Consider the following 27,513-nt stretch of genomic DNA (forward strand, 5'->3'; position numbering starts at 1 on the left):
AGTGAAGTCATTGTGTTTATTTGGGAAATACTGCCTGGACTTTTTATACGATGATGTACCTTTTAGCGTTTGTTTGCCAAGTCTGGGCTGCACAGTTGAACTACACTCATATTGCAAATTACAGTGTTACAGATAGTGTCACCGTAAAAGAAAATTTTTAAGATATTGAGGTTAAAAGTTCATTCTCAACCTTGGAAGCAATTTAGAAAACATTCTTAGCACAACATCCCTTTAGGAGCTGTTCTAGAGCTTTCAATCATATCACATGGTCTTCAGCAGATGGAAGTTTGCCGGCATTTCAAGCCAACATGGATGAGAAGCGCTTAAAGTGCTCAGAAAAAAAAGGAAATTCACACATCTACATTTCCGTGACAACTGAGCAAACTCCATCTGGTGATAAAAATCATGTGATGAGATTTAAAGCAGCAGAACAGATACTAAACCGAAACTGTGGTGAGATTGTTTTATCATCAAATAGTTATAAATTCTGCTTCAACCCTGTGAGCATTGCAGCCATATATTAGGGGCTTCAGAATTGATGATTACTCTGCAGATTTGATCAATAAATCCTCAATAAAATCTAAGAAAATACTGAAAAATTGCCAATCAAAAGATATTCAGTTCATCATTACATAAGACAAAGAAAACCAGCAAATCCTCACAATTGAGAAGCGAGAACCAGAGAATATTTGCTATTTTTACCTAAAAAATTACCTTAACAACTAACTCATAAAAAAAAAAAATAGTCCTTTTTCAGTTGACTAATTAAAACAATTATTGTCAATACATTTTGACTCCACTATAAATGGAAACTAATTAGTGGCTTTCATCCGTTGCACTTTACTGCCCTATAGGTTTGTTTCACCAACTGTATATAGCCGAGCGTCCCCAGCTGGCATCTCTGCAGTGTGCTGAACTTGTGTCACTTCAGTCTCAATGAATGCACATCAAAGTAAGCAAAACAGTTAAAACACACACACACACACATGAATGTCACTCATTTAAAAACTAGTTTATTTCCATCCTGATTTATAAGGAAGGTAATCATGAACTCTTCTTACAGAGCTGGACGGGTAGAGCCTCATCTACTGCGCCAGTACATGTGTCTGGAATGTTTCCACTCAAGATAAATAACTTATGTAAAATATTCTTTTAACAGCAAAAGGATAGAATTACATATTAAAATACTGTACAGTGTTTTGCACACAAAGTAACTGCACTGTCAACATAACAGCATTTTGTTCCCTACAGGCAGACATTTACAGTTCTGGAGTTCAGCATTACAGCGGGTAATTGTGGTTCAGTTAAGCACAAGGGCCTCAGGAAGATACAAAAATATAGAATACTGTACGTGAGACAATAATAATGAGAGATGTTGTGGCATGATGAAGGACCTCAAGGTTACTGGATCAAGAGGAGAAAACCAGGATACAAATAATTAATGGAAAGAAGCTGAAGACAAACATGAAGTAAGGGGGGGCTGCACTGGGTCATGACGATAAGAAAAACATCTAAAACATCCATAAACATTAGCTTTTCCAATGAAAATAATCGAGAGAATGTGTCTCTTGTAATGCACCGGCACTGCAGCCTGATTTTAATTTGAATCCTTACTTGATGTCGCTAGATCATAGAGCTTTGTTAAGCACAAGCTGCTATCGTGTGGACGTGGCAGTTTATCAAAGAAATCAAGATTTTGAACATCTGTTGGTTAAACTTTGAGTCATCCCAGACAATGCTCGAAAAATGACAAGACACACCTCGACCTCAAAGACATTGCACATACTGTAAGAAGAGGTTAGTAGACATTTGGTGTATTTACAGTTTAATACAGTACGAACAACTGAACCTTGGCTTCACATCTACCTACATTCATCTTCCCAGAATCTTTTAATTTCCGCCTCCTCTCAGCAGCTACTTCTGCGTTTGGCTGCATTTTGAAGACGTTTACATTCATTAACTCTTCTGTACTTCTTCTTTAGAAACAGGGGACTTGCTATAGGATGTTGGAAATATTCAATAACACGAGGAAAGTTCGTCACAGCAGCTACAATGGCAATTTGGTCACGTCCTCTCTCATTCGCTTGCTATGCCGTGGGTTTGTCGTCCTGGCCTCGTCGTGACTGGGAGCGCACTCTTCTCACTCCTAAACCCTCTTTGCTGAGGTTTCCAGTCAGAGCAGCATCATGGACCTGCTTCATGTTCTCCTGGACTTCAGCCTTGGCATGTTTCAGCAAGTCAGCCTGGCCCTGGATGTGAGGAAAGTGAAGAGGAAGGGGAAATCAGGAGGCAGTTAAGGGGTCACAGATAGAGGGTGGGGGGGGAGGTTGGAAAAAGAGCAAAGGGATGAGCAACTAGCTGGAGGCCAAAACACGGTCTAATGGTCCACCCCTAAGGCTGTTTTAGTTTTTGAGAGTGTATGAGAGTGTGTGTCGCTGACCTTAAGGATGGTGATGTTCCAGCTGAAACTCTCCAGCGCTCGGCTGACCTTGCGACCTTTCAGCCCCTCCTTCGCCGCCAGGCTCTGTAGCTTCTCATGAAACTCCATGGCTAGAGCCAAAAACACAGCCACAGCGGATTAGAGGACAGTTCTTTGTACTTCATGAAAAACAATTCAAAGATCAAAGCTGTGAAGGTGCGTTTAGAGTAGAACGTGATGAATTTTTTGTGATAAAAAGTAAATATCTGAACATCTGGATGGATTGCCATGAAATTTGGTACATGATATGATATACATGACATTCAATGATGTCCAATGATCTTTCTGCCTAAATTCCTCAAGCGAATCAGTCCTAGGATGTTGCTCTTTTAATATCATTACAGACCTGTCATTCTGTCTTTCATACCTACTATTGTAGCAACAACCTCGCCCTGCCCATCACACCATTATCAGGAGATTCAGCTGAGAGTTTCCATCATCCACCTGCTGGCTTTAATCTACCACCACCAGCGTCTGCAGACTACGGGTCATCCTGTCCTATCTTCTATCTTCATATGGGCTTACCCAGTGGTGGGTACATTTTCTCAAGTACAATTTTGAGGAACTTTTCTTGAGTACTTCCATTTTCTGTTACTTTACATTTCCACATTTTAGAGATAAATACTGTTCTTTTTACGCCATTACATTTTAAGTAAAAAATATGACAACCTTATAAGATACAGATGAAACACATGGTTTCCAACCTTTTTGGCATCTGATCCCTTACAAAAAAGTGTCTACTTCACCTTTGCTACATTTCAGATGTCTATGAGCAGTTCCAGCAAAGAGTGATTTCATCTCCAATGTTTTGGTTTCATTTAAAAACCTCTGTGAGGCCAAAAGAAGTAAAATCGTCCGATATTTCAGAAAAAAAATGCAAAGCTCCAACAGTCCAAACAGAACTTTGTTTTCCCTCTTTCCTACCTCATCAGATTTATCTTGTGACCCTTTGGAGGTGGTCTGATCCTTAGGTTAGGAACCACTGGGTAGACTACCTACTACTTTATATAAAGTTATTAAAACTATTTCCAGGTGTCCTGACTGGATCTTTACAAACCTTACACAAGGGGACACTTGGGGAAGACGTACCCTTGAATATCAAGAGAAGCGAAATCAGTACCATTAAATGGTCAGTTTTAATAGGTGATTTAACGAGTGGGCCAGTCCTCCAAAACCTGTGTGGTCTTCTCACTTTGCCATTTTAGCTGTAAGCAGCAGATTTCACAGAGAGGGAGAGAGAGAGAGAGAGAGAGAGAGAGAGAGAGAGAGAGAGGAAGAAACAAAGTATGAGCAAGGAAAATTGCAAAGGAATGATGCAAAGTGGAAAATCTGAGAGATGGATGAAAAAAGATAAAGAAAGAAAGAAAGAGAGACAGCGTCATAGAAGTCAGGCCGCCAGCTAGTTAGAGTGTGTGCAATGAGTTGTGTTGTGTGTCTGGCTTCCTCTGGCCGCCCCGGGCCACTGTCCCACTGTTGCCATGGAAACCCGGAAGTGGGTTAACATGGGGCACAAATCACTGTGAGCTATCAACGAGAGCCCAGACACTAAAAATGCCAAGTTGTGGACCACACACACACACACACACGCACACACAAAAGAGTAAACAGATCGGATACGAGGAAAATTTAACAATTCTTCACACATAATCCATCTCTGCCACCAAAAGTCTGCAAGCATGGACACACACCTGCACACACATACGTTGTCACTGCTCCACATTCACACACACCTACAGAAGTTGCCTGAATAATAACCTTTACTGCGCGGTTGCTAGGCAACTCGAAGCCTACGTGCCAGTGTAGTGTGTGTATGTGTGTGTGTGTGTGTGTGTGTGTGTGCGCGTGCGTCCATTTCTCTGTTAAACCAAGCGAAGCCAATGGCTGGAACGTCATTTTCAAGCCAATGCTGGGACAGTGTGCATAAATAGACAAACACACACAGAAACAGGGTTGTGATCAAGAGGCCAAAATAACCCACGGTTCCAGCGAAACAGGACATAGCTGGAAGTGCATCACCTCAACTTCCTGTCCTCTATCTGAACTGTGAGGCGTTGAGATAGGAAAAGGGAAATCTGACAGATCCAACTTCCAGTCTGAAGTTGTAAGGAACATCCAGACTGGGAGCATCTGATGGAGTGTTAAAACTACTCTATACATCCAGATGTGAAACATTGTCTCGCCACCACAAAGGCCGGAACCCTAGAGAAGGAAACGGTGCTCAACATGATGTTCTTAAAGGGCAGGTTCACCCAAATTATAGAAAAAATAAAAACAGTTGAGTCTATATCAGTGCTTCTTGGCATAGCTACTCCTTGTCTGGACATGGAGTGAACCATTGTGCCCTGTATAAAAGCATCTGCATTCATTAATGTTTCTGCACTCATTATTCAGGTCACTTTCTTTTCTTTGTCATCCGTCTGTTTGGGGGACTTTAGAAACAGCATTGCCATTACATAGTTTGATCATCTGAGACCAGAGGGAAGTTTGTTTTTCCATTATAAAATGTGTCCTTTAGCACATATCTCTGACACAGTTTTTTAATAGCCAGTTTTATTAAAATGTTTGTCATGTGCCCATCTTCAGAAAATCAGATTCCTTGATATGTTATTATCATATTTTTTTTTAGGGGACTTATAATGCACATTTCCAGATCTATTTTTATATTCTGGGCTCTACTGGTACCTTTGCACGATTTACTTTTTAAAATTTTATTTATTTATTAGTTTATTTGTCAGGGACGATGCACAAAACATTGTAACAGGTTAAAATAACATGAAACAGATGTATTGCATACAGGATTTCTAGCCAAGGCTAATTTGCGACCCCTGTCCCTGGTTAGGCTTTTCTACAGTTCTACAATTCAAAAAACTCCTTATTTATCTTATACTGGCCCTTTATGCAATCACTCAGTTCAGCCTCTGACTGAAACAGGCCATTTTAGCTCCTGTCTCTGTTCTGATTGGTTAGCTTTAGGAGGCTATCCCTCTGCAGACTTCCGCCAGCTCTGGAGGATACATAACCAAACAGTAGTAGGATTTCACTTCTTTTTCTCGTTCTTTACTTGAAATGAAAATTCTCAAATACATCTGTACATGTTAAAGTCTAAATCTGATCTGAAATACGTGAATGTAGAACGCGAACAACCCAAGGAACAACCATAGCAGCTATTTGTGGGTATGTGTGAACAATCTGATGTCATCAGTAGGAGGAAGTAGAAGTAACATTGCAAACAAAGCGTTCGGAGCAGGTTGAAGCCTGGAACATTTTTACATATATTCACCTGAAGTTCACCTGAATGCACTTCGACCATGTTTAACATCCGACATAATAAAAGTATATAAATAACAGTAAAACACAAAAAGCATGTTATGTCCCCTTTTATTGCCTGGTATATTGTCATCAGATTTTTTAAACTCCTAAATATTGATATCAGTATCTGCCAGGCTCCACCACCTACTTTTAGTGTTGTCAAGCCATGCATTGATTTAATTTGCACAGGTTCTAAGATATCTGTCTTCGAGATGAGATGAATTGAATTTTATTTGTGCACTAAAAAATTGAACAGCAACATCTTTTTCCATATAAGGTGTCCGTATTACTCTGGATAAACCACAGACCTCACTGTGACAGATATCTCTAAACCAGGCCAAATAAAATCAAAACAATCTGCATGGTTATATACTGGAGTGAGAAAATATGTGTTTTTATAAGTTGTGTGAACCAATCCTTTATTTAACACACATCCTGATACTGAATCACTTTTTCCTCTCCCTTGGCGTTCTCGTCTTCCTCTCAGCATTGCCTCTAGTTATCAATCCATGACATTCATCTTCCCATGGCTTCCCTCGCCCCCTCTGTTTCATCTCTCTGCTCTGATGTAACTTCCAGACACCCATCTCTGCCACCAGTCGTCCCATAGCTGACCTGTTTATGCCTTCTCGCTGCCCAACCCCCCCCCTCCCCCCTCCCTCCGAGACAGAGAGGTGGACCTCTGCCCTGGGATCATCTGATCGCCATCTTTACTCTGTACACACAGGAAGAGCTTTGTTCATGAGATCGGGCCGCAGGCTCTGCAGCAGCTCTTTATCAGATGAACAAACTGGCACCAGTCCGACAACACAGAACACAGAGCTTAACTATCACACTTTTAAATCTTACTTCTGTTTACTAACAATACTACATGTGATCACACGTGAAATTAAAGACTAACACAGTAGCTCAGCTGGCCTTCGCTGCAGTCTTAGCTGCAAAAACCGATGAATATGTCACAGATTATTTGATCAGCGAGTGGAGCTGCGGCCCCAGAAAACCTAAAATAAAGTTCAGTGTAGGATGGGATGACTTGTCTGGGAGCAGAGCAGAGCGGTCGGCAAATTTGTAAACAACATTCATCTCCATAAAACATTTGCTCTCTCTTCACAGTGGCCCCAATTGAAGTCTCATCTTTCTCTTAAAATATCATCTCACCTTAAGTTCATCGTCACTTCTTCATTTCCTCTTTTCTGTTCACACTTCTTACTCAAGGGTGGTTATGAAGAGGTAATGAGTTTGTGTACTTTTGTCAAATTTGTTTCTACTTTTGGACGTCTGTAACTGTACAGTTATAAAATCCAGCACCTAGAGAGGCATATAAACAGTGTAAATATGTTTATGTTTTTCACCAATCCACCAGTTCACACCTCTAAATGTCAGTCATAGTGTCTCCTGGGTGACAGTTGAAGACTGCGTCGGGTTGAGAAAGGAGATGTGGGTAATATGTGTGTGTGTGTGTGTGTGTGTATTTGTGTCTGTTTAGTGACCTGATGACGAAAGTCTGGCTGACTAATGTCAGAAGACTCAAGGGGCCCAGCTGAAGTAAACAAACCTCTGCCAAGGATCACAGAAATTATATCAGCAGGTCAGATATGATGCCCTTCGCTCAACAGACTTAAGGGTGATTGACAACAGGACCTGTGCCAATTTAAATCCCATCCATCCAAAACATACAAATGAACTGGGAGGCTAAAGAGACTAATCTAACCTTATGTAAAACTGGTGAGGAGAGGACAGGAGAGAAGAGGAGAGGAGAGAAGAGGAGAGGAGAGGAGAGGAGAGGAGAGGAGAGGAGAGGAGAGGAGAGGAGAAGAGAAGAGAAGAGAAGAGAAGAGAAGAGAAGAGAAGAGAAGAGAAGAGAAGAGAAGAGAAGAGAAGAGAAGAGAAGAGAAGAGAAAAGAAGAGAGGAGAGGAGAGGAGAGGAGAGGAGAGGAGAGTTCATAACAAAAGCAGCCGTTGAAAACAGTGCTGTTGAGTAGCTGTGTGGGAGTTGTCACGAGTGGACTAGCAAAACGGGCATTGCCTGGTTTCTACTCATTACACACACACACACACACACACACGCCTACACACCCGTTGTCTGTATGTGCAGGATCCTGTCGTAGATTCCATCGGAGAGCTCGATCACTGCTCTGCTCGCCTGGACCATCTGCAGACAAGGAAACAAGCATTAGTATGACACACACGCTTTCACACATACAAATGTGGTACACCATAAACTCCTGACTCATTTTACCACGTTGTTCTTGTGTGAAAATCACACGTTAAGCACACATATAGTCTTTTATTGTCTGCTGTAACAACACTGTAAAAACTACAAATTAAAGATCAGGAACAGGTTGATGAAAATTGCAGATTTATAATAAAACACTACTGTGATGTTTTGCATAATGTATGTTGGCGGTTATTAAAATTATGGTAATAGCCAATTGTAGTTCACACTGTCGACATAAATTAACCACAAACTGCACAAGAGTCACATACATTTACAGACATATATGCATGTGGAGGCACCCAGAGAGAATAATGTGACAGCTCCTTTAACGTAATGGCCACACAAAACACACATACGGCACATGTACACACATGCACACATACACACACACACACACAATATGACATGAGTAGCTTCTGCCTGATTAATTCTGCACCTCCTCTTGCAAAACCCTGCTGGGACATGACCCCTCTGTGAAAAAAAAAATGCTGTTCGACAAACAACAGATTAACAACAGTACACTACTTTGACCAGATCCAATTCAACAAGACACACACACACACACACTCATCCCTGTTCCCTGTCCCTGTTGTTTGCTTCTCCCTCCAGGCTTCAGGATTGAGGTGTGGAATCCATTTAGCCAAATGACATTCATATCTATGCTAATGGTATTCAGCACCAGGGCGAGCTTTTTCAACTTTGATCCGCTTGGCTGGAAACGGAAGTGGCTAAACACACACACACACAGAGGCGTGCACATTCCTGTTTCACACACTAATGCACAAATACACTATCACAGGTCAGTGCAGCTTCTAGTTGCATACTGTAGCAGTGACAAACTAGTTAAATTAAAGTGTCACAGTTTATACACCAAAACCTTAATCATAACTTAATAAGAATAGAAACAGGTTCATTTATCTCCTCTGCAGCCTGTTTCTGGCTGCAAATCCTGAATGTCTCCCTCACTCACAATGTGCATGCAATCTCTGGACAGTATCATTAAATTGGCAATTCATACCGACTGTCTATCATCCTACCCAAGAGACTCCTGGGGAATATCTAATATGAAACACGAATAAGTGCACTTTGAGCAAATATCAGTTTTCAAAGTATTGCAGCAGCCAGGCGGATGGCAAAAACAAGTTGTTGTAACGTTGTTTCCCACAGAAACATCTTAACATAGCGAGACAGAATACCACTCCATCGAGCCACAGCTGTATGTAAACCACTTATGTTGGTAAGCCACAGTCCAACCGGGTCCAGAGGGAAAAAGAGGAGGAGGCGGGAAGGAGGGGGGAGCAGATGAATGAGGGAAAGAAGGGATGAAGAGGAGGCTGTAAGACGGAGACCAAAAAGAAATATGTTAAGGTAAGATATGAAGAGAGAAGATATGAAAGAGGGAGACTGAAATTGCACCCTTGCAGTTATGACAAAAGCCAAAGAACCTAAACCTACTGAAACAAACGGATTCATACTGTCTTACTGGCTAGCTGATGAGTTCACTAACAGACCAATTGACCCCTCTACCCTCCTTTTCTCTCTTTCTGTTTATTTCCATGGGGGAGTTTTTCCCGACGGCTGGGTTTATTTTTAGACAACATTACATAAATTAAGCCCGTTAAATAACTTTCTCCTTGGTCGATGAATGTCCACCCTTTATTTGGGTGGAAAGATATAGTGGCTTAAGGCCAAGGTGAGGACATCACTGATGTGTTTACGAGCCTTGTTACAGCCAGAATAAATGGGGATGTTGTCTGCTACATAACAATGAGAGGTCACTTTGTGTTGCAGAAAATATTGGCGCAAAAGGAAGCTTTAGGCTTTGTCTGGGAGGAGGGTTTCATTGTTAGGTCGAGCAGACAGGAGATGGGGGGGGGGTGGTTTGTGATCTTTGTTGCTTTTGTTTGCTCTTTCCTTCCGTTTAATGTATTTCATAGATGTGAGCTTGTATATTTCTCTATCTGGTGAAAAACAATAAGCATATTAACTGTTGGCTCTTTTCCTTTCTCACCATTTCATAGGTGGAGACAACACGGCGAAGGACGTCCGGCAGGGGCCCCTGGGGTTCCAGGGTGGGGTAGTGGTCCCGCAGGTCAAACAGTAGTAGAGGTGTCCCGTCTGGTCCTGCCACTCTGGAGCCCAGAGCTAGTACGCACTGCATAAGGTTAGCCACAGCTGACACCCCACACAGCTCCCTGAACACTGCTACTGAGTTCTGTTGGTAAAAAAGAAGAGACAATTGACAAATTAAATCTGCAGATTTAAACATGTGCACAAGTCTTTTCCCATCTTTCTCTTTCTTATTTCCCTGCCCCAATGGAAAACAGTACAGAGATGCATATCTAAATAAAATAGACATAAAATCTGTGAAATCTCTTCCACACTCTGTCTACCACTTGATATGCTTTCACTCTCTCTTGCTCCCTCACACACATACACACACACAGACACACACACACACACACAGATAGGTAATGAAAAGCTACTCCCACAACAGAGCAATTTATCTTTTCCGTCAACTATTTGCTCTTCTGTATTTCTCTCCTGTAGTTGTGATGTTGTTTGGGTTGAAATGGAAGAAATCAAGATTTGCGGATGCCAACAGTCTCACCACACTGACTGAATATATAATAACTGTTTTATTGCCCAGAGTGACACAAGCAGCCTCAGACCCAATTGCTGCCTGGATCATTAAAGTTAGTTCTGCTATTAACAATGTCACAGCGGAGATGAATAATACCATTTATTGGTAATTATTGACAACAATGAGATTTTCCTGTTACTTCCCATTCACAAATACTACAAAGCAATTATTATAAAATGAGAAGGGGAATGTAACGCTCACTAATGGTGATATTGTTGTTAGTGGCTTTCTTGTATTCTTTTTTTCATATTCTTGATTTCATAGTGTCTGATTATGTATGAAGAGGGTGAACATAGAGGTTTCATTGTATATGATGGACAGTGGGGCAGATGGCTGGACAAAGTGAATCTTTAAGTTGATTGATTAATTTTCTGTCAGTGATTATCACTTTATTTAATTGTTTCAGCACTACAATAATCATGATGTATTGTTCAAATTGTGTTAATGTACATTATTGTGCCTTTGTTTGGAGCAGATATTAAATTAAAGGTATATAGTACCTTTAAACAATGCTGTGTCATTGTACGGACCAGCTGAATATTAATGCAAAACTCCAGCCTACTCTGCTCTTCCTCACCTGCATGTTTTCCTTCAGATCAGTGGCTTCTCTCAGCAAAGGGGCAGCCATCTTGAAAACTTCATCCACAGCCCGGACCCCCAAGTCCCTCAGAGCTGTATAATCCCGCCCCTTCCGGGCCTTCCGCACAGACAGACCTCTTTTGTGAGGCTTTCCCCCTCCTCTCCGATTGGTGAGGGCCACATGGACAAACAGCTTAGCGTGGGGAAGGTCTTCCCCGGTCAGAGACTGGAGCGGTACATGTCGGTAGCCAGGCTGAAGACACTCCAGAGGGATGGCATACTGACCTGTGGTGGTAGGAGGATCAGATTTCACTTCAAAGGAAAATTAAAACTTTTGCAGTAAAAGAAAATGTACAGACTAATCAACTCCTGTACACTACAAAATCATCCCATTTATTTTACAATCTGACCCTTGACTGTGACACCAACCTATAAACTCATCCCCTATGAAGTCATCATCCAGTACCACAAAGCGAACCATGGCGAGCTCCGGCAGGTTGATCTGGAACTCAAAGCTCTCATCAAAGATGGGGTTGTCCCCATTCTGGGTGACCGTCCTGGTACGGCGCTCTGTGCAGTCAGCTGGGATGCCATGGATCTCCACATACACATATGGGTCCACCACATCCCCTTTGGCCCCAGAACCCCTCGGCTTGGGCAGGTTCTGGCCGCTAATCACCTGAAAGAGGATCAGCATATGTGCTGTTATTCATGCGTTGTTAGCTTTCAGAACATAATCATGATTTTAAAGGATAATTGCGTTTATTACAACAAGTCTTTATTACAACAAGTCTTATTTTTGTAGTTTTGGCCTTAGGTTTTGATGATAACACTGTAATCACCTCCAACTGGGTACAAAAGAAGATTTCATATGATCAGACAAGCTGTAAACAAGCCAACCTGGGGGTTAGTTTTAAATCTGTATGATCATCTGACTGCTTGTGTTCCTTGCCCTGTTAGACACCTTTTTAGCAATGTCTCCAAGTTCCCAGATGTGTGAAGAAAAAGGAAAGACTACACAAATAAGACCGAGGTTGTAATAAACTTGAATTATTAGTATCATAATAAAAGAGGATTGCGTCCACTGCAGGGGGACACATTTGCCAAGTTATATTCGGTATTTCACTACACCTTCACATGGAGCAGCTGTGGAGCCACACCGGGCACTGTGTCTCTGGTGTCGGCACTGAAATAAGAAACCTCCTGTCGCATGATGGCGGGCCGCAGAACATAACCGCAGTTTCCATTCTGCCGGAACCAGGCTGTGTTAAGGTCCATCATCAGTCCTGCTGTCTGAAAATTCATAGACACAATCTGGCAACCACACTTCCACAGGTCCTGAGGGTTCATGTTGCTTGAGTCAACGCGCATGGGGTTGGGGTACACTCGTGACAGGAAGTGCTTGTTATGGTTGACAAAGTTGCGGGGGCTCTCACCAGCGAGACGCACAGCCAGGGACTCATGAAAGGAACACAATTCCCAAGCTTTTTGGCTTTTGGATGATGTTGGAAAGTCAATGAAGCGGATTGAGCGACAAAGAGTTACCAGGTCTGACAGCTCTTTCAAGAGTTGGAACCGTTTCGGAGGGAGATGAATAGGATTACACTGAGGGACGGCTGTGAAAGAGGCGCTTTTCTGCACTGTGTCCTTCTCGCTTCCTCCTCCACTGTTAGCTGCATTCATCCGTTGACACATCTCAGCCCCTTCATCCTCCTCACTTACCTCCCCGTCCTCCCCTTCCAAACCTGGCCCTGACTTCTTCCCCTTCAACAAGATCCGATGCCTTAAGGCGTGTGGCGACGGAAGATATGACTCCTCTTCGTCTGCAGGGTCTGTGTATAGCTTCTCCCCAAGTATCCTCGCGAGATGCTGCATCATCACTTTCTGCTGTCGAAGTGAACAGTGGTTCTCAATACACACAATTAACGGATACTCTGATGCCACAAATGCAAACTTTCCAATTGCTTCCAATACAGAACGCAGGGCAAGCGGTGGGGAAAGGGTGTGTCCAATGCACACCACTGGCTCCTCATCAGGGCCGTCCCAAACGTCCACCTCCACACATCGACAGCCCATCTTGAGGGCGCGGATGTAACCAGAAATGTCAGAGGGACCTCGAAATTGGTCCTCAATGAGGTAGGTGTTGTGGGAGGAGTTGATGTAGTAGTGAGACAAAGGCTGGGACATGTCCTGGCACACGGTGTCATGCTCCCTGTCAAAGAGGCGGCACTCTGCTGAAGTGAGGTAACTGGTGAAGCCGTCCAACGACAGGTATCCCTGCTGCCGGCCCTCCTCCGATGGCTCATGGGACTGTATGAGTTTCAGGCTGGTCTCCTCACTCACCTGGAGGAGATGAAGGAGAAAGTGGACAGGGGTGTAATGACACACAACAGGAATGCTGACTTGTTTTCTGTTATTTGTGTGTGTGATTAATTTGTGTTACCCACTTGAGCCATGCCCTGTTCAGCCTCGAGGAACCTCATCAGGTCTTTGGTGTCCAAGAACTCCTTGTTGCTAGAGAATTGCACCAACAGAAAGTAAATCTCTGGACGTGTGCAAAAGTCATGGAAGACCTCAATGAACTCCTGCTTGGTGACTCTCTCATTTCTTCCTGTCTGCCTTTTGTTTTCGCTGTGATCGTTAACTCCCGATCCATTATCTAGGGAAAGCCCACACATCCTCTCCCTAACTCTTTGAAGCTCTTTAAACCTGTGCTCCACTTTGCCACTGCTCACTCCAGGGTTCACACTCTGTATCAACTTGACAGCTGACTGCAGACAAACCCCTTCCTCAACATCTTCATGTTTGTCCGAATCAGCGACGGAGCAGAATAACTGCTCCAACCACCCAAGACGAAGGCTGTCCTGACTGCTGGCGAGCATGTCCAGGGCATGTTTCCCATACTGCATCAGATACCTGAAGGCAGATAGGAGAAGAATGACCATGGTTGATACACACACACTGCATCACAAACATTTCCATTTTTATCTCAGGCATTTCACTGACACTCACATAAAGTACAATAACTGCAGTAGTATCAGTTTAAAGCCAGGCCCTTTATCACAGGCAGTGACAATAGTGACACAGGACAATAAAAAATAGAAAAGTTCACACTCTTCAACATAAATTTACAATACATCCAACACAGGTAAGAAAGCAAAGCCTAAGACACAAGACATCATGTTGGACTGTTTAGGACTACCTAAATTAGCTAAATTAGTTTACCAGACTAAACACTATGTGTGCGCATCGCTACATCACAATGTTTGTGATGTACCTACCTTTGGTACACCTACACAAGCATGCTGTAATTTTTCCCACCTTTGGAGCCCAGTTCCTCAGACCTCTTTTCAGTGTTTTGCAGACTAACTAGGGCTGCAACTAACGATTATTTTCATTATTGATTAATATGTCAATTATTTTCTCAATTAATCAATTAGTTGTTTGGTCTATAAAATGTCAGAAAATGGTGAAAAATGTCGATCACGGTTTACCTAAGCCCAAGATGACTTCCTCAAATGTTTTGTTTTGTCCCATTCAACAGTCCACAACCCAAAGATATTCAATTTACTGTCATAGAAGACTAAAGAAACCAGAAAATATTCACATTTGAGAGGCTGGAATTAGAGAATTTGGACTTTTTTCTTAAAAAATGACTCAAAATGATTAATCGATTATCAAAATAGTTCGTATTTAATTTAATAGTTGTTAACTAATCGATTAATTGACTAATCACTGCAGCTCTACAGTTAACATTAAGCTAATTTTTGCTAAGTGTGGCTATTTAATAGATATTACTAAAGTTTTGACTGACAGTGAGGTTGATTTAATAATGACTGTATTTTAATTTATTGGGAAATGATTTCTTATTAAAGTCTTTCTTATTACATGCTTTATTTAACAGAGAGGAAAATACCTGAAAACCAGATAGCAATCTGACTCAATTGTACTATCCTCAGTAGACACTACTGCAAGATAAAATGTTATGTAAGAAAGTTCTTAAAAGGTTCTTAACTCAAAAAATTGTGTTCTTTGTGGTAAAGATTAAAATCTACAAGTGCACAGTATAAAACTGCTCCCGGTTTTTTGCTGTGTCATACCTTAGGCCTGTCACCCAAATAATAGCCACTTCTGCTGAGTTGGCCACCAGGTCCAAGCTCTCATACATCTCTCCATAGATGATGGAGAATGCACAGTCCTCTGAAATCTGCTCATAAACTCCACTGGTGCGGAAAGTTTCTGTGTTTCGACCGGTCCGTACCTAAAATTTGAGGCCACAAGAGTTGCACAAACTAACGTCACACACAATAAAAACAAGTCAACCGCTGTCTTCCATATAGTTCGGGCTTGTAAATCGCCGTAGTGTAAAAGAATCAATGAGGTCATTTATAGAAGCAATAGCCAGGGAGCAATGATTTAGAAAGCCTTTTCTCTGGACACTGACCTCTCGTATGGAGGCAAGAGAGATCCTGGCTTTGTCTGACTCCTTCTTGGATGGCTCCCAGCACAGAGCCTGGAGGCCTGCATCTAGAAGGTAGTAGCGCTGGTATACACGTGAGTTGGGCCGCACCTTCTTCAGCTCAATCCCCTCAACCTGGAAGCAAAATATGGATGAAGTTGTCACCCACTGACTTTCAGACTTCACTTCAGAGCAACCTCTATTGAGTGTTTGACAGGCTCAAAAGCCTGTGATCTACCATAAACCCTTAATGCATTCATTGCGCATTAAATATTTAATGTACTGGTATGTAAAGTCTATACTTTATGTCACACAGTAGCTGACCCACCATGGAGTGGATACAGTCAGCAGCACTGCTGATCTTCTTCTCTGACAGGCTGCTGCTGAAGGACACCGTCTTCTTCCTTTCCCGACCAGCACGTGACCCATCCTGATGAGGAGGGAGGGAAGGAAGGATGAAAGGACAATACAGATAAAGAGGGGGTGGGGGGGGGGGGAGTTGGGGCGGGATGCAATAAGAGCATGAAAGGGACAGACAGAAAGACAGGCAGACAATGATCTTTCTGCGGAGTATTCTTTGCTTGGGCATGACAAACATTTTTCCTGTCTAGAATGGATCTCAAAGGATTAAAAGGCATATCAGCTTATATAACCATACATAAACATAGATTATTAGTCTACCACATAGAGCCTCCTCCTCCCAATCTGTTATTGTTTTTCCTGATACCAGGCTAAAAGCCTTTGCTTGCCCTTGCCCTTCACCATTACACCATTAATCATACCTGACTAGACAGAGGCAGCAGGCTGCAGCATTCTAATTCTGCCCGGCCACATAGACACTGGCGGGCCCAATCAGTTTATCTGAGCTCACCATCACAGCTCATCCATCTGATATATTGACCAATCAGATGTCACCCCAACAGAGAACCTTATGCAAACAGATAAGAGCATATAAGTGGGCGACTTTATTGAATTACGGATATATTAGAGTCCCGATAAAATCAAATCAAAGACTTCATTGAAGCTAATCTATGGCAGGATAATGTAATTGTAGTTGATTCAATCCCTTGTGATTGAAGATGCAAACACCCACGTAGTCTACATACTGTCTCACTTACATACTGTAGATATACATATCACAAAAAAGGTATTAAAATCTAACTGCCAAAAAAAAAAAATCTTCAAACTGCCAGTTTTGTCCAACCAAAAGTCCAAACTTTAAGATCTAAAAGGTCTAAAATTACATATGTCAAAGACAAGCTGAAAATCCTCTCATGTTTGACACATCTCTTTGAACAAGAGTCAGCAACACTAGCAGCTCTGAGGCTGTACTTCAGAACAGCAATGCTTTCCTTCCAGTAGATGCTGAAATATTTCACAGTTCAAGTGAAAAGTTAAACAGTGAAATATCCTTCTGGAGGTGGAAGTAGAGGAAAAGTAAGGAGATCACCAAAGTCAGTAAGATTCATCCTCTGTGGACCATGAATGTTTTAACAAAATTTCATGACATTCCATCCAATAGTTGTTGAGATATTTCCGTCTGACCGACCAAGCAACAGAACAACATTACCATCCCTGTAAAGCCATGCTGCTCATAGCTAAAAATGACTGGAATGAAAGAAAGTAATCAACAAAATAGTTGTTGATTATTTTTAGCACACATATTTTTATCAGTGGAAGATCAAATCCGGCAGCCTATTGCTCTGTGGCTAACAAATACAGAAAGCTCACTGTCATGTTTTGATACTCAAAATTGTTCTGGAATATTTAAGACGTCCAATCAAACACCAGTGAGCTGACTGACATTTTCATATCTATAGTGAACATCTGTGAATACTGATCAGTGGCTGATTAATCTCTACTTATCAGCATAACTCTGATTTTATTCAAATAAGAGTTCATATGCAGAGCACTTGGATCTTTTATGAGAGAGGAGAGGAGGAAACCCTTCATATGAAAGAAATCTGGGAGATACAAAAGGCAGCAAGAGAGGAGAGAGAGAAAGGGGGAAAAAAGACCTGTTTCATCTACAGAATATGAATGAACATGTAAAAGAGTTGAAGCATACTTCACAGAGGATGTAAAGGTTTCCCTCAGAGGGTGGGGGAGGGCGCCTAACTATCACAAATTCTCACAGAGTTGTATCATTAATGATGGAGAAGTGTTTCCAATGGCGACAAGTTTTTATGAGCTTCCGTGGTGAGGGAGGGAGGGGGCGCTCTAAAAATACCCCTGATGCCTTGGGGTATGATAGAGGCAGTAAAAAGGGGTGTGGACATGGGGTGAGAGAGAGATAATACTGTAATACTAAGGCTCAGGCTCCCCCTTCCAATCCTACCATTAAAACTGTAGGAAGAAAAAGCATAAGCAATTAATTTACAACAGTAACTTGTAATTGAGCTAATTGCTTTTGTGTTCTCATTATAAACCTGCCCCCTCTGGCATGCTTCAGCAACACCTCTAAATTTGACTCTACCTCAAAAAAGAAGACTCAGATGCAACTCTGCTCAACAGCAGGACAAAAATGAAAATGAAAAACACATCAGGCTCCTCTCTCCTCTTTCGCTCATGAGTGATTTATTTTGAAGCAAACACTGAATTTGAAATGTTTTTTTTTTAAACTCAGAATCCCAGAATGTGGCGCAGAGTCAACTCGCAAATATGCACCTTTACACAGAAGCATACAGTTTCCTTTCCTTTCCTTTATTTTCCTTTCCTTTCCTTTCCTTTCATGCAGTGCACTGACAGGTACAGGAGATTAATGTTGGCCTCAATCTATATCTCTTCCTCTGTGTGTGACATTAGCAGTAATGGTCCCTCTGTGGCTGTATCAGCACCAATTGCTGTGCACACGTCAGGCAACTTCACATAAATAAAATGGTCTTCACACATGCACTGTGTGACCAGTAGCAGACACATCATCCTTGATTAATAGACGGGCAGTAGACAGAAATCATATTGAAGCAACGGATACCTTCTGTCAAAAGCTAATAAACCTCATATAGTCTGCGCCTGTCACGAGATGTGTTTGAAGCAGAGGGAACAACAGGATTCTCCATGTGACCCTTTCAACAGTTGGGAATCAATTAGCTCATGTGTGGAGGCTGCACATTCACCCCTGTTAGGCTACAACATAAATTACTGATAAAGGAGGAGACAGAGTTCAAACAGCCAAACAACGCTGACGTCACTGTAGACTGAATAAATTAACCTGACAAGATAAAACTAGAGGGCACAAATACTCACAAACACCTGAATAAAATACAAAGGTAAATCTACTCTTTTTTTCTATGCAAAAAAGCAAGAATTACTGTCTGTACACATTAGAGTAGCTACACATAAGCACACACATGCATAGCAAAACAAAATGAGTTCGACCTCTATTCACTGATAAAATTCTAATTGCTATTTTTTTTTTTTATCTAAGTCAAAACGTGCTGTATGACTCTGTCACAAAAGGTCCTCTTATGTTTTCTCACAGAGAGTGAGATAGCTCTCCAAAACCGCCGCTGTGCTTCAAAACAGGAAGCAGCCCGTCAGCTCATCACAGAGAACTTCCTGTAGTTCTAGTGAGAGTCGAGTGAAGTGACAACGGAGGGTAAAGAAAGAAAGAGAGAAAGAAAAAGTAAAAAATTCATTTGCTGCTGTTCTGTGAACACCTCATTGATTCTATTGATATACAGTAGTATTTGCTACTGTACACGTGTGAGCAGAGGAAGTCTAGTGAACATGAAACCCATTCACCCGTTTAATTCAAATTGTAGCAATTTAGAGACACATATTTTCTTTGTATACATACTGTTAATACAACACTTTCAATATTATTTTTGAAAATAATAACTCCCACTATAACTTCAGCAGTATTTTACAGATCTAAAATCTACATTAACTCTTCTTTTGTCAAGCTGTAAACACAACACTGACATATTATCAATCATCTTTAAAGTTGATACAGCAACCTTCTTAGCAAACAAATATCTGTCTCTTTAGCTGCTAAATGCTCCAATATGTTCACCAGCTAGTTGCTAACTTTGTCTCCTGTTTGTTGCTGGGCAGGTAGAGCACACCGAGTTTATCAGTACATTTTTACTCAAAGCATCCTTTTCCCCAGCTGGTTCCAGCAATTGAGCTAGAACAGCTGAGAGAAACTTCAGAGTGAGGTGAAATTTGGACCCCATTCACATTACACTTAGTTATTTGATCCATCATTAACGTAGAAGTATTGATCATAGCAGCTTTAATTTGAGTTCAAATAATTAAACTAAACCTCAGTTGGAAAATAAAGGGGATATTTTAATCTCAATGAATACATTTTTAATACTGGCATTACTATGAGATTAGTTTGATTCCTGATAGGACATCTAGACAGATGTACAGACAACTATATTGACAGAGGGATAAATTTGGGGGAGATGTGTGGCAGAACTGATCCAATGCAGTTATCAGAGAAGGACACACAAGATGACAGAGAAACATCGAAGAAAAAAAACTTGAAAAGAGGAAATAGATCAAAAAAATCTTAAGAGAGATAACAAAACAATAAAGGGAGAATGGAGAGAAATAAATAATGAAGCTCTATTACAGATTACTGTCTGTATGTGGACGTTTACAGAACCTCTGCACTTGGTATTTGCCTGTAGGAACCAGCATGGCCTTGAGCCGTCATTAGCCAGCTTACATGCATGCATGGTATGATGCATGAGAGCGTATGTGTCTAGATGCAACAAGCCTGTACTGTATCACTAATTACGGCACCTCCAAGTCAGCACAATGAAGATGTGGGTCACTGGTGGGCGTCGTCTTTCATCTGCTAATTAAGACAGATAGAAAATCAGAGAAAGAGAGATGATTGCTGGGTGAGAGAAAATAGTGAATATGGGATTGAAAACTGGTAGGGAGGCTGAACTCTCTTGCCTGTGGCCTTGTGTGTTTGACAGCAGATGATGGATGATTAATGGTATACTTAAATCCAGTGCCTCTCACCCTGGAGCTCAGCATCACTGGAGGGTTAAGGGGTGATTTACAGGGAATTGTGAGATGATATATGAAATGTGCAAAAGAGGCTTTCAAAAATAGAGTTAGCAAAGGCACCTTCAAGATTTCAGCAACAGTTCATGTAGATGATATTGAGAAAATAAAAATAAAAATCTTCACAACAATATGTGTTTATTTCTCTTTGAGAGCTATTACATTAAGCACTCACATCAGGGTGCCAGCAGCCACCAGCACATGCCAATCTACCAATCTTAATTCTGACTGGCAGGCAGGTGTCCATTTAAACCGTATATGAGGTCACATTTCCAGTCAAAAATAGTCTATGCAATTAGCAATAAAACGCCCCTTTGTAAAAGTCAACATACTGAAAGGTTTTGCTGCTGCAGCCTTATTTGGTCTTTTATGACCAATAGTTTATGATGGTTGACAACAAAACTAGGTTAATCTGGCTACAAACCTAAAAATTGGATGAAAGGTTACATGCAGCCCTCCTTTTATCCTTTGGTACATCATGTCCACATATACAAAATAATGAACTCAGTGGAGAAGACATCATTCTGCTCCATGTAATGCTGCTCTTTACCTCCGTCGTCCATCATTTTTTTACATCAGAACTGGCACTGAAATTATTACTCGATCAATAGATGCGTGAGTTGAAAATTAACTGCAGACAATTTTGATAAATTAAGAAAAAACTATAGACATTTGTGGGTTCCAGCTTCTTAAATGTGAGTATTTTAGTTCTTTATTACTGTAAATGACATAAAAACTTTATAACATCATCATTATGGACTGTTGGTCAAACAAAAAATGCTACTGAATGATGTCACTTTGGACTCAGGGAAATTTGAATGGGCCTTTTCAGCATTCTCTGACATTTAACAGACTAAACGATTAATTGATTCATTGAAAAAATCCAGGAAATGATCATTAATTGCAGCCCTAATCAGGACACTTCTTCATGCATTATCACTCTCTAATGAGAAAGTGTGTCATGAACACACACTGTGTCTCTGTGTGGTTGTTGGGTTGGGTGTGCACAGGTGCATGACTGCTACATAAGACAGGACATTTGGGTTAAATAGGGCACAGAGAGCAGTATGTGGTCAAGTCATTCTGTCTACAGCTCAGTGTATGAGAATAATGTTCGAGGGGAAATGTGGTGAGTATTCACAGTAACTCAACTGCTCACTGACTATAAACCCCTGCCCTTGTGGCAAGTAGAGCAGCAGATGCTCTTTTACGCTTCAAACCTTTGAAGTCCCATGTGCGCACACACACAAACACAAAGACACGCTCACACACACACACACACAAAATGAAACAAGTAAAAGGTTGGCTTGAAAAGGTCATCTTGTCAGAGAGCTAACCACGATTTCAGCTGACAAACGTCACACATGCATTTACCGAAGATAGCAGTACCACTAAAACCAAAAGAAAAAAAGGCAACGGAGCCTTGAGTCAGGCCTCAACTGCAAGCATCAATACAGCGATCAAAGTGCCGAGCGGGGTTTCCACACGCCTCAGTGGTGACTTAGTGAGCCTTGCTAACCGACACAAACTCAGAGCGCCATTCTACTGTAAGTGCTCACGCCTGTTTACATGTGCATGCACGCACACATTATCAATCTTGAAATGCTTTCGAGATATGTCTGTTTTCCAGTGTCAGTACTTGTGCATTCATGTGTTTGTGTTTTTTTTTTTGCACATGCTCCTCACTACAGCCCTGCACATGCGTGGCTGGATGTATATTATGAATGTAGAACATATATGTGGAGCAAGTGAATCACCACAGTAGCTCAGAGTAGCAGTATTTTCTGTGGCTCCATCACAATCGACGAGAGGGTTTATCCGCTGGCACCCCGTGCGTGGCCACACTTATGCAGTCTGAAATGGTTTAAAGCAGGCTAAAGATGTTGATTTGAACTGCAGGAGATGCTCAGGGCTACTCTGACTCAAACAACTACTCTCCCCAGCTGTGTGCTAACGCCTCTGGTGATGCTGCCCACTGGATTATATCAGATTCTCTGCCCTGTTTTTCATGGTTAATAAAAAGCAGAGATTTTGGAGATATGTGGTTTTCCCAAGACAGCTGTGTGCACACTCTCTCACACACATACACACATTAACATGCCAACCTCTTATAGTTTGTGCCATTATTGAAGGAACTGAAAAGTAGATTTCTTGTGCCAGGTTGTGTTTTACCGGTAGGCAGGTCTGTACATGTTTATGTGTGTGATTGTGTTTATGTATTTGAAACTGAGAGGGAAAGAAGGAGAGTACCTGATGGTTATCTATATCCAGATGAACTGGAAACAGACTTGAGTGGGCACCTGATTCTGCATCTCCTTCACGCACACACAAGCGAGACAGAGTAAAGGAGAGGATGGCCGGACAGCATGAAGTACATACTGATGAAATACAATTAAGGTTAGTCTCATTACCTCAGCAGATGCAAACAGGAGAACACACACACACACACACACACACAGACACACACTAGACATATATCCCCTGACTCCTGTTAAAACCAGTCTGGAATGTCATGTTTCCTGTTTATCTGCCTACATAACCACCCCAACTCCTTTGTGTGGAATCCTGACTTTAAGCACAGGAGTAGTTTAGCAAACATCAAAACACACTGCTGTGTTGACAGGTGGATTCATAACTCTTTGATTCTTCGACTGAGCTACAAAGCCTCGGGAGTTTATGATTCCAAACACAAGCACGTTTGTGGTGAAGCCGCAAACGTATGCGGACTGTGCTAGTCGGTTTATTGATCGCTGAACGCTCTCTGCATTAAATGTGCTCACGAAACATATAATAGTCAAACATTTCATCATCACATCACCAGTGACATATAGGCGGCATGCACATGTAGTGTGCTGCATATATTCTCATGCTGTTCTGCCTTTCCACTCTTTAAAGTACAGACAATAACCAGGGCGGGGTGATGTCCTGAAGCCATTAAGCGCCACACATCAAACATGGCAGTGGAAATTGCCAGGAGTTATTTAACGCCATTTCTGAACCAGCGTGAAGCTTTAGACTTTCACTGAGGCAAACAGAGTGTTTTTAAATCATCTGTGTCAGGCTATGGCAGCACCGTGGAAACTAACAGAAGAGAGACAAGAGCAGGCCTGTGTGCGGGGAGGGAGGTGAGAAACGTTTGTGTGAAGTGTCATCACCACCTGCTCATGACTTAATAGCAATATTGCAACATGAACTGTTCGAGGAAATTGGCCAACTGGCCGGTTTCCTGTCTTGCTGGGTTGGAGCCAATCAGACACAGATGAAAAGATGAAGCCTGTGCCATGTTCAAATAATCATGTCTTTGCAGGCAGCAGCTCTGAAGACAAGCAGCAACTAGAGATCAATACAAGACCTCCCACATGCCTAAAGGCCAAAAACCAGATAAGGACAAAATCAGGAGATGAGAGTTATTGATTAGATATTATACTGCTCTAAATGCTGTTTGGGTCCAAAACCAACAGAAACTGTGAATAAGCGAGATATCTTTGTCAAGGGCTGTATAGAAATAAACTTGTGTGAGCCAGAGCAGTGAAGGCAGTGAGATTAATTGGACAGGGGTATTCAACTGTGTGCCACAGAGGGCGGAGAGAATTCAATTTCTCATTCTAATCAAAGTCTACAGCAGGTGGTTTCACTTATTAGTTCCTCCTCCTCCTCTCGTCTAGCCGAAGGAGTGCTAATAAGTGACATCGCCTGCTGTAGCCTTGTGACTGGAGCAAAACCTTTGCCCCCATATATGGAAAAATCTCTGAAATCCAGTGTCATTTTTAAAATTATAAGTCTGATTTGAAGCCCTGTGTGCCCATTAGACAAGGGGTCTAAATGTTTATAGGCAGCATTTAGACTTAATGTCATTTTAAATGTGATATGGCCTGGCCTCGTCTTGAAGAGCAGAATGCTGCAAATGCTTTATCCTCTGAATTTCCTCAACAGCACTGAGGTGAGATGAGGTAACTGGTTATTCTGCTATTCACACAGATGGAGAGGAAGCTGGGAGGAAGTACAGTCACAGTATATTAGCAGTTTATTTACAGGATGCTGCAGATATATTATCTCCAGAAGTGTTGGGGCTCAGATGTGTGAGTTGATAAAATTCACTGTATATGTATGACTGAGTGCTGGTTTTATATTGACTTTAAGGTATTTTATATCATTTGTATTCTCCATGGCATCAACATAACATTCCTGTAGAGGCATATAGTTTTTCTATGTGGTTTTTAAATAATCACATCATATTTTGTCATATTTTATCTCATAAGGAGTCGTTACAAATGCTTTTCTGTGGTCTATTCTGGACTTGTAGCAGTTTGCATGCATTTTCTTATTTTAAAATCTCTCCTCTTTACTGAGAGAGATGATGGCCTACCTTGATCAGACTGCTGCGTCGAGGGATTGATTTGGTGGCTGAATTTGAACCCGCGCTCTCCCACGTCGGGGACTCGCAGCTGGATTCGCTTTGGACCTTCTTCGCGGTGTCTGACGCGCTGCAGTTGCCGTTTGACACCGGCTCTCCTCGGTGCGTCTCCAGGCTCATTTCGGCTCCTCCCGACGCAGCTTTCCAACCAGCAACCGGTGGACCGACAGTGGTCTTGTTCTCTCCAAATTCAGCCATGGTGACACTTTTTTTGTTTTTGTTTTTTTTGTTGTTTTTTTTTTTAATTATCTTGACAGCAGCAGGGCCCCCAGTGCAAGAAAGCTACACGCGGATACAGACGTGCCATCGTGTGAGGTGAACGATCTGCGACCGTGCGCCGGAGCACAGGAAACTTCTCTCTCTCTCTCTCTCGCTCTCTCTCTCGTAGCGTCTTCCTCCTCCACACACACACACACACACACACACACACACACACACACACACACACACTATACACACACAGAGAGAAAGAGAGGGGGGGGGGGGGGGATAATAGCAGGGCGAGAGACAGCTGAGCGACAGCATGAGCCGACACACCTTCCAGACCTCCACTGCCAATACGCATCACATCTACGCGACAGCTGGATGTGCGCTTGCGTTCAGGAAATTTAGATGCTGAAGACAAAGCCTGTCCGCTCTGTCGCCGTCTAGCTACATCTAAATCCTCATCACACCATGCCTCCGAACCATAATGATTTTTACATGTGGACCAGCTCCTGCTGTCTCCCCTCTCTCCTCCTCGCTCCCAGCCTCCATCCAGAGTCACTGGGTTTCTGAGCGCAGCAGCAGCAGCAGGCTTATAAAGTCATCATCTGCCACCAGCCTGTTCTAAGATTGGTGGGTGGTTTTGCTTTTCCATCCCCTCAAGAACGAAGTGCACACCCACATTGTGTGTGTGTGTGTGTGTGTGTGTGTGTGTGTTTTCTTCCCCACTGCTGTCAAAAAAGCATCCTTTCAAAAGAAGTAGTAATAATGGCTTCATTAATGCTTAATAAGTGATTTCTAGATCAGATATCACTAAGAATAACTGTGACAATTACAACTAATATTAATAACTTAATTTGGACAAAGTGTTTTTTTTTCTTCTTTTATTATTCTTTCTTTTTGCTGGTTTGGCAGGCTTAGTCTTAAAAAAACAGGAATAAACTGGGGAAAAAATTGTCAAGCTGTGCAGTAAGATTACTGGTGTTACCCCTAATGACCTTCAGCACCTGTAAGAAGTGAGGGTCATCTCAAAGGCACAGACTATTGTTTTGGACCCTCAACATCCTTTACATGTTGACTTCCAGCTGTTTCCATCAGGGCGGAGGTTTAGTCTCCCCAAAGGTAGCACTAATAGATACAGATTGTCCTTTGTTCCATCCCCTTGGTTTTTTAAACAGACTATAACTCCAGATGTCATTACATCTCTCTTTCTTTTTTCCATGATTCATGTGTAGGCAATATGGATCTTGTGCTGTGTTGTGTATGATGTATTGTATGTATTTTTGTTGGACTACTGTGTGTAAAGCATATTGCCCCTCCGGGACATTACAGTTTTTTTTAATCTTAATGACTTGTTAACATTTATAACTGCAGACTTAATTATTAAACCACTTTATTAGTGACTTAAAACATTTATAATTGCAGATGTGGTGAATAGTCAAGCCAATTTTATTTGTATAGCACATTTCATACACAGGTAAGCTCAAGAAAACACTAAACAAATGAGTTAGAAAACACATACTACACATAAATAAAATCTAAAAACCTTTCAGCCACCCATACAATACACACAAACACACACACACTAACTACCAAAAGCCTGAGAGAAAAGCAATGTTTTAAAAGAAGATATAGTTGCAGCAGATCTCGGGTCATCAGGCAGTTTGTTCTAGATTAAATGCACCTTCACCTGATTTAAATTTAATTCTAGATACATTCAGGAGACACATACTTGATGATCGGAGGGACTTGATTGGTCTACAGCCAGTGAGCAGGTTGGAAATCTATTTAGGAGCCATACCATTTAGGGCGTTGTAAACAAGCTGTGACACTTTGAAATCAATTCTACACTCTACCGGGAGCCAGTGAGGTGTTTTCAGTACAGCATTAATGTGTTGTGAATGAAAACTGTATTAATTAACGTTTATATTAGTTAATAAATAACAAGAATATTATCAAATAAATTAACTCTGTTACTACTAAATAGAAAGATAAACACCAGTCAAGATTTTTTCAAACTTGCCAACCGAACATTTTTTTCTTATCATGTTGGATTAAGAAGAAAATGAACATGAGACATTTTGGCTGCTGAGAATAGTTTCTGCAGTTTCCTGTGACCCTGTGTATTTTAAAAAATATGCAAACCTGCAGTCTGGATGTATTTGTGCATGAATGTGAT

General features: G+C 41.7%; 1 protein-coding gene across 2 annotated transcripts; it reads right to left on the reverse strand.

The window, feature by feature from the left end:
* Positions 1-993: 993 nt before the first annotated feature.
* On the reverse strand, positions 994-25,975 carry LOC137197820 (inactive phospholipase C-like protein 2). Of its 2 annotated transcripts, XM_067611269.1 has the most exons (12): positions 25,083-25,975; positions 16,017-16,118; positions 15,674-15,823; positions 15,330-15,490; positions 13,677-14,145; positions 12,361-13,572; positions 11,659-11,908; positions 11,228-11,514; positions 10,018-10,221; positions 7,865-7,940; positions 2,441-2,550; positions 994-2,249 (listed from the first exon to the last, which is right to left on the reverse strand). In XM_067611269.1, the coding sequence occupies exons 1-12, from the start codon at positions 25,326-25,328 to the stop codon at positions 2,088-2,090; spliced, it is 3,429 nt and encodes a 1,142-aa protein (XP_067467370.1). In that variant the 5' UTR covers positions 25,329-25,975; the 3' UTR covers positions 994-2,087. The 2 variants fall into 2 exon arrangements, with proteins under 2 accessions (XP_067467370.1, XP_067467371.1); XM_067611270.1 differs by lacking the exons at positions 15,330-15,490; positions 15,674-15,823; positions 16,017-16,118 and having other exon boundaries at positions 25,083-25,214.
* Between the last annotated feature and the right edge of the window lie 1,538 nt (positions 25,976-27,513).

The sequence above is a fragment of the Thunnus thynnus genome, chromosome 15, assembly GCF_963924715.1.
Source record: "Thunnus thynnus chromosome 15, fThuThy2.1, whole genome shotgun sequence".
Lineage (NCBI taxonomy): Eukaryota > Metazoa > Chordata > Actinopteri > Scombriformes > Scombridae > Thunnus > Thunnus thynnus.

Excerpts from the sequence above, each read along its gene's own strand:
- LOC137197820 (XM_067611269.1), bottom strand. The coding sequence starts at position 25,328 with ATGGCTGAATTTGGAGAGAACAAGACCACTGTCGGTCCACCGGTTGCT. Across the intron at positions 16,119-25,082 it reads GACGCAGCAGTCTGATCAAG|GATGGGTCACGTGCTGGTCG; the intron begins GTAGGCCATCAT and ends CCTCCTCATCAG. Across the intron at positions 11,909-12,360 it reads CACAGCTGCTCCATGTGAAG|GTGATTAGCGGCCAGAACCT; the intron begins GTGTAGTGAAAT and ends ATCCTCTTTCAG.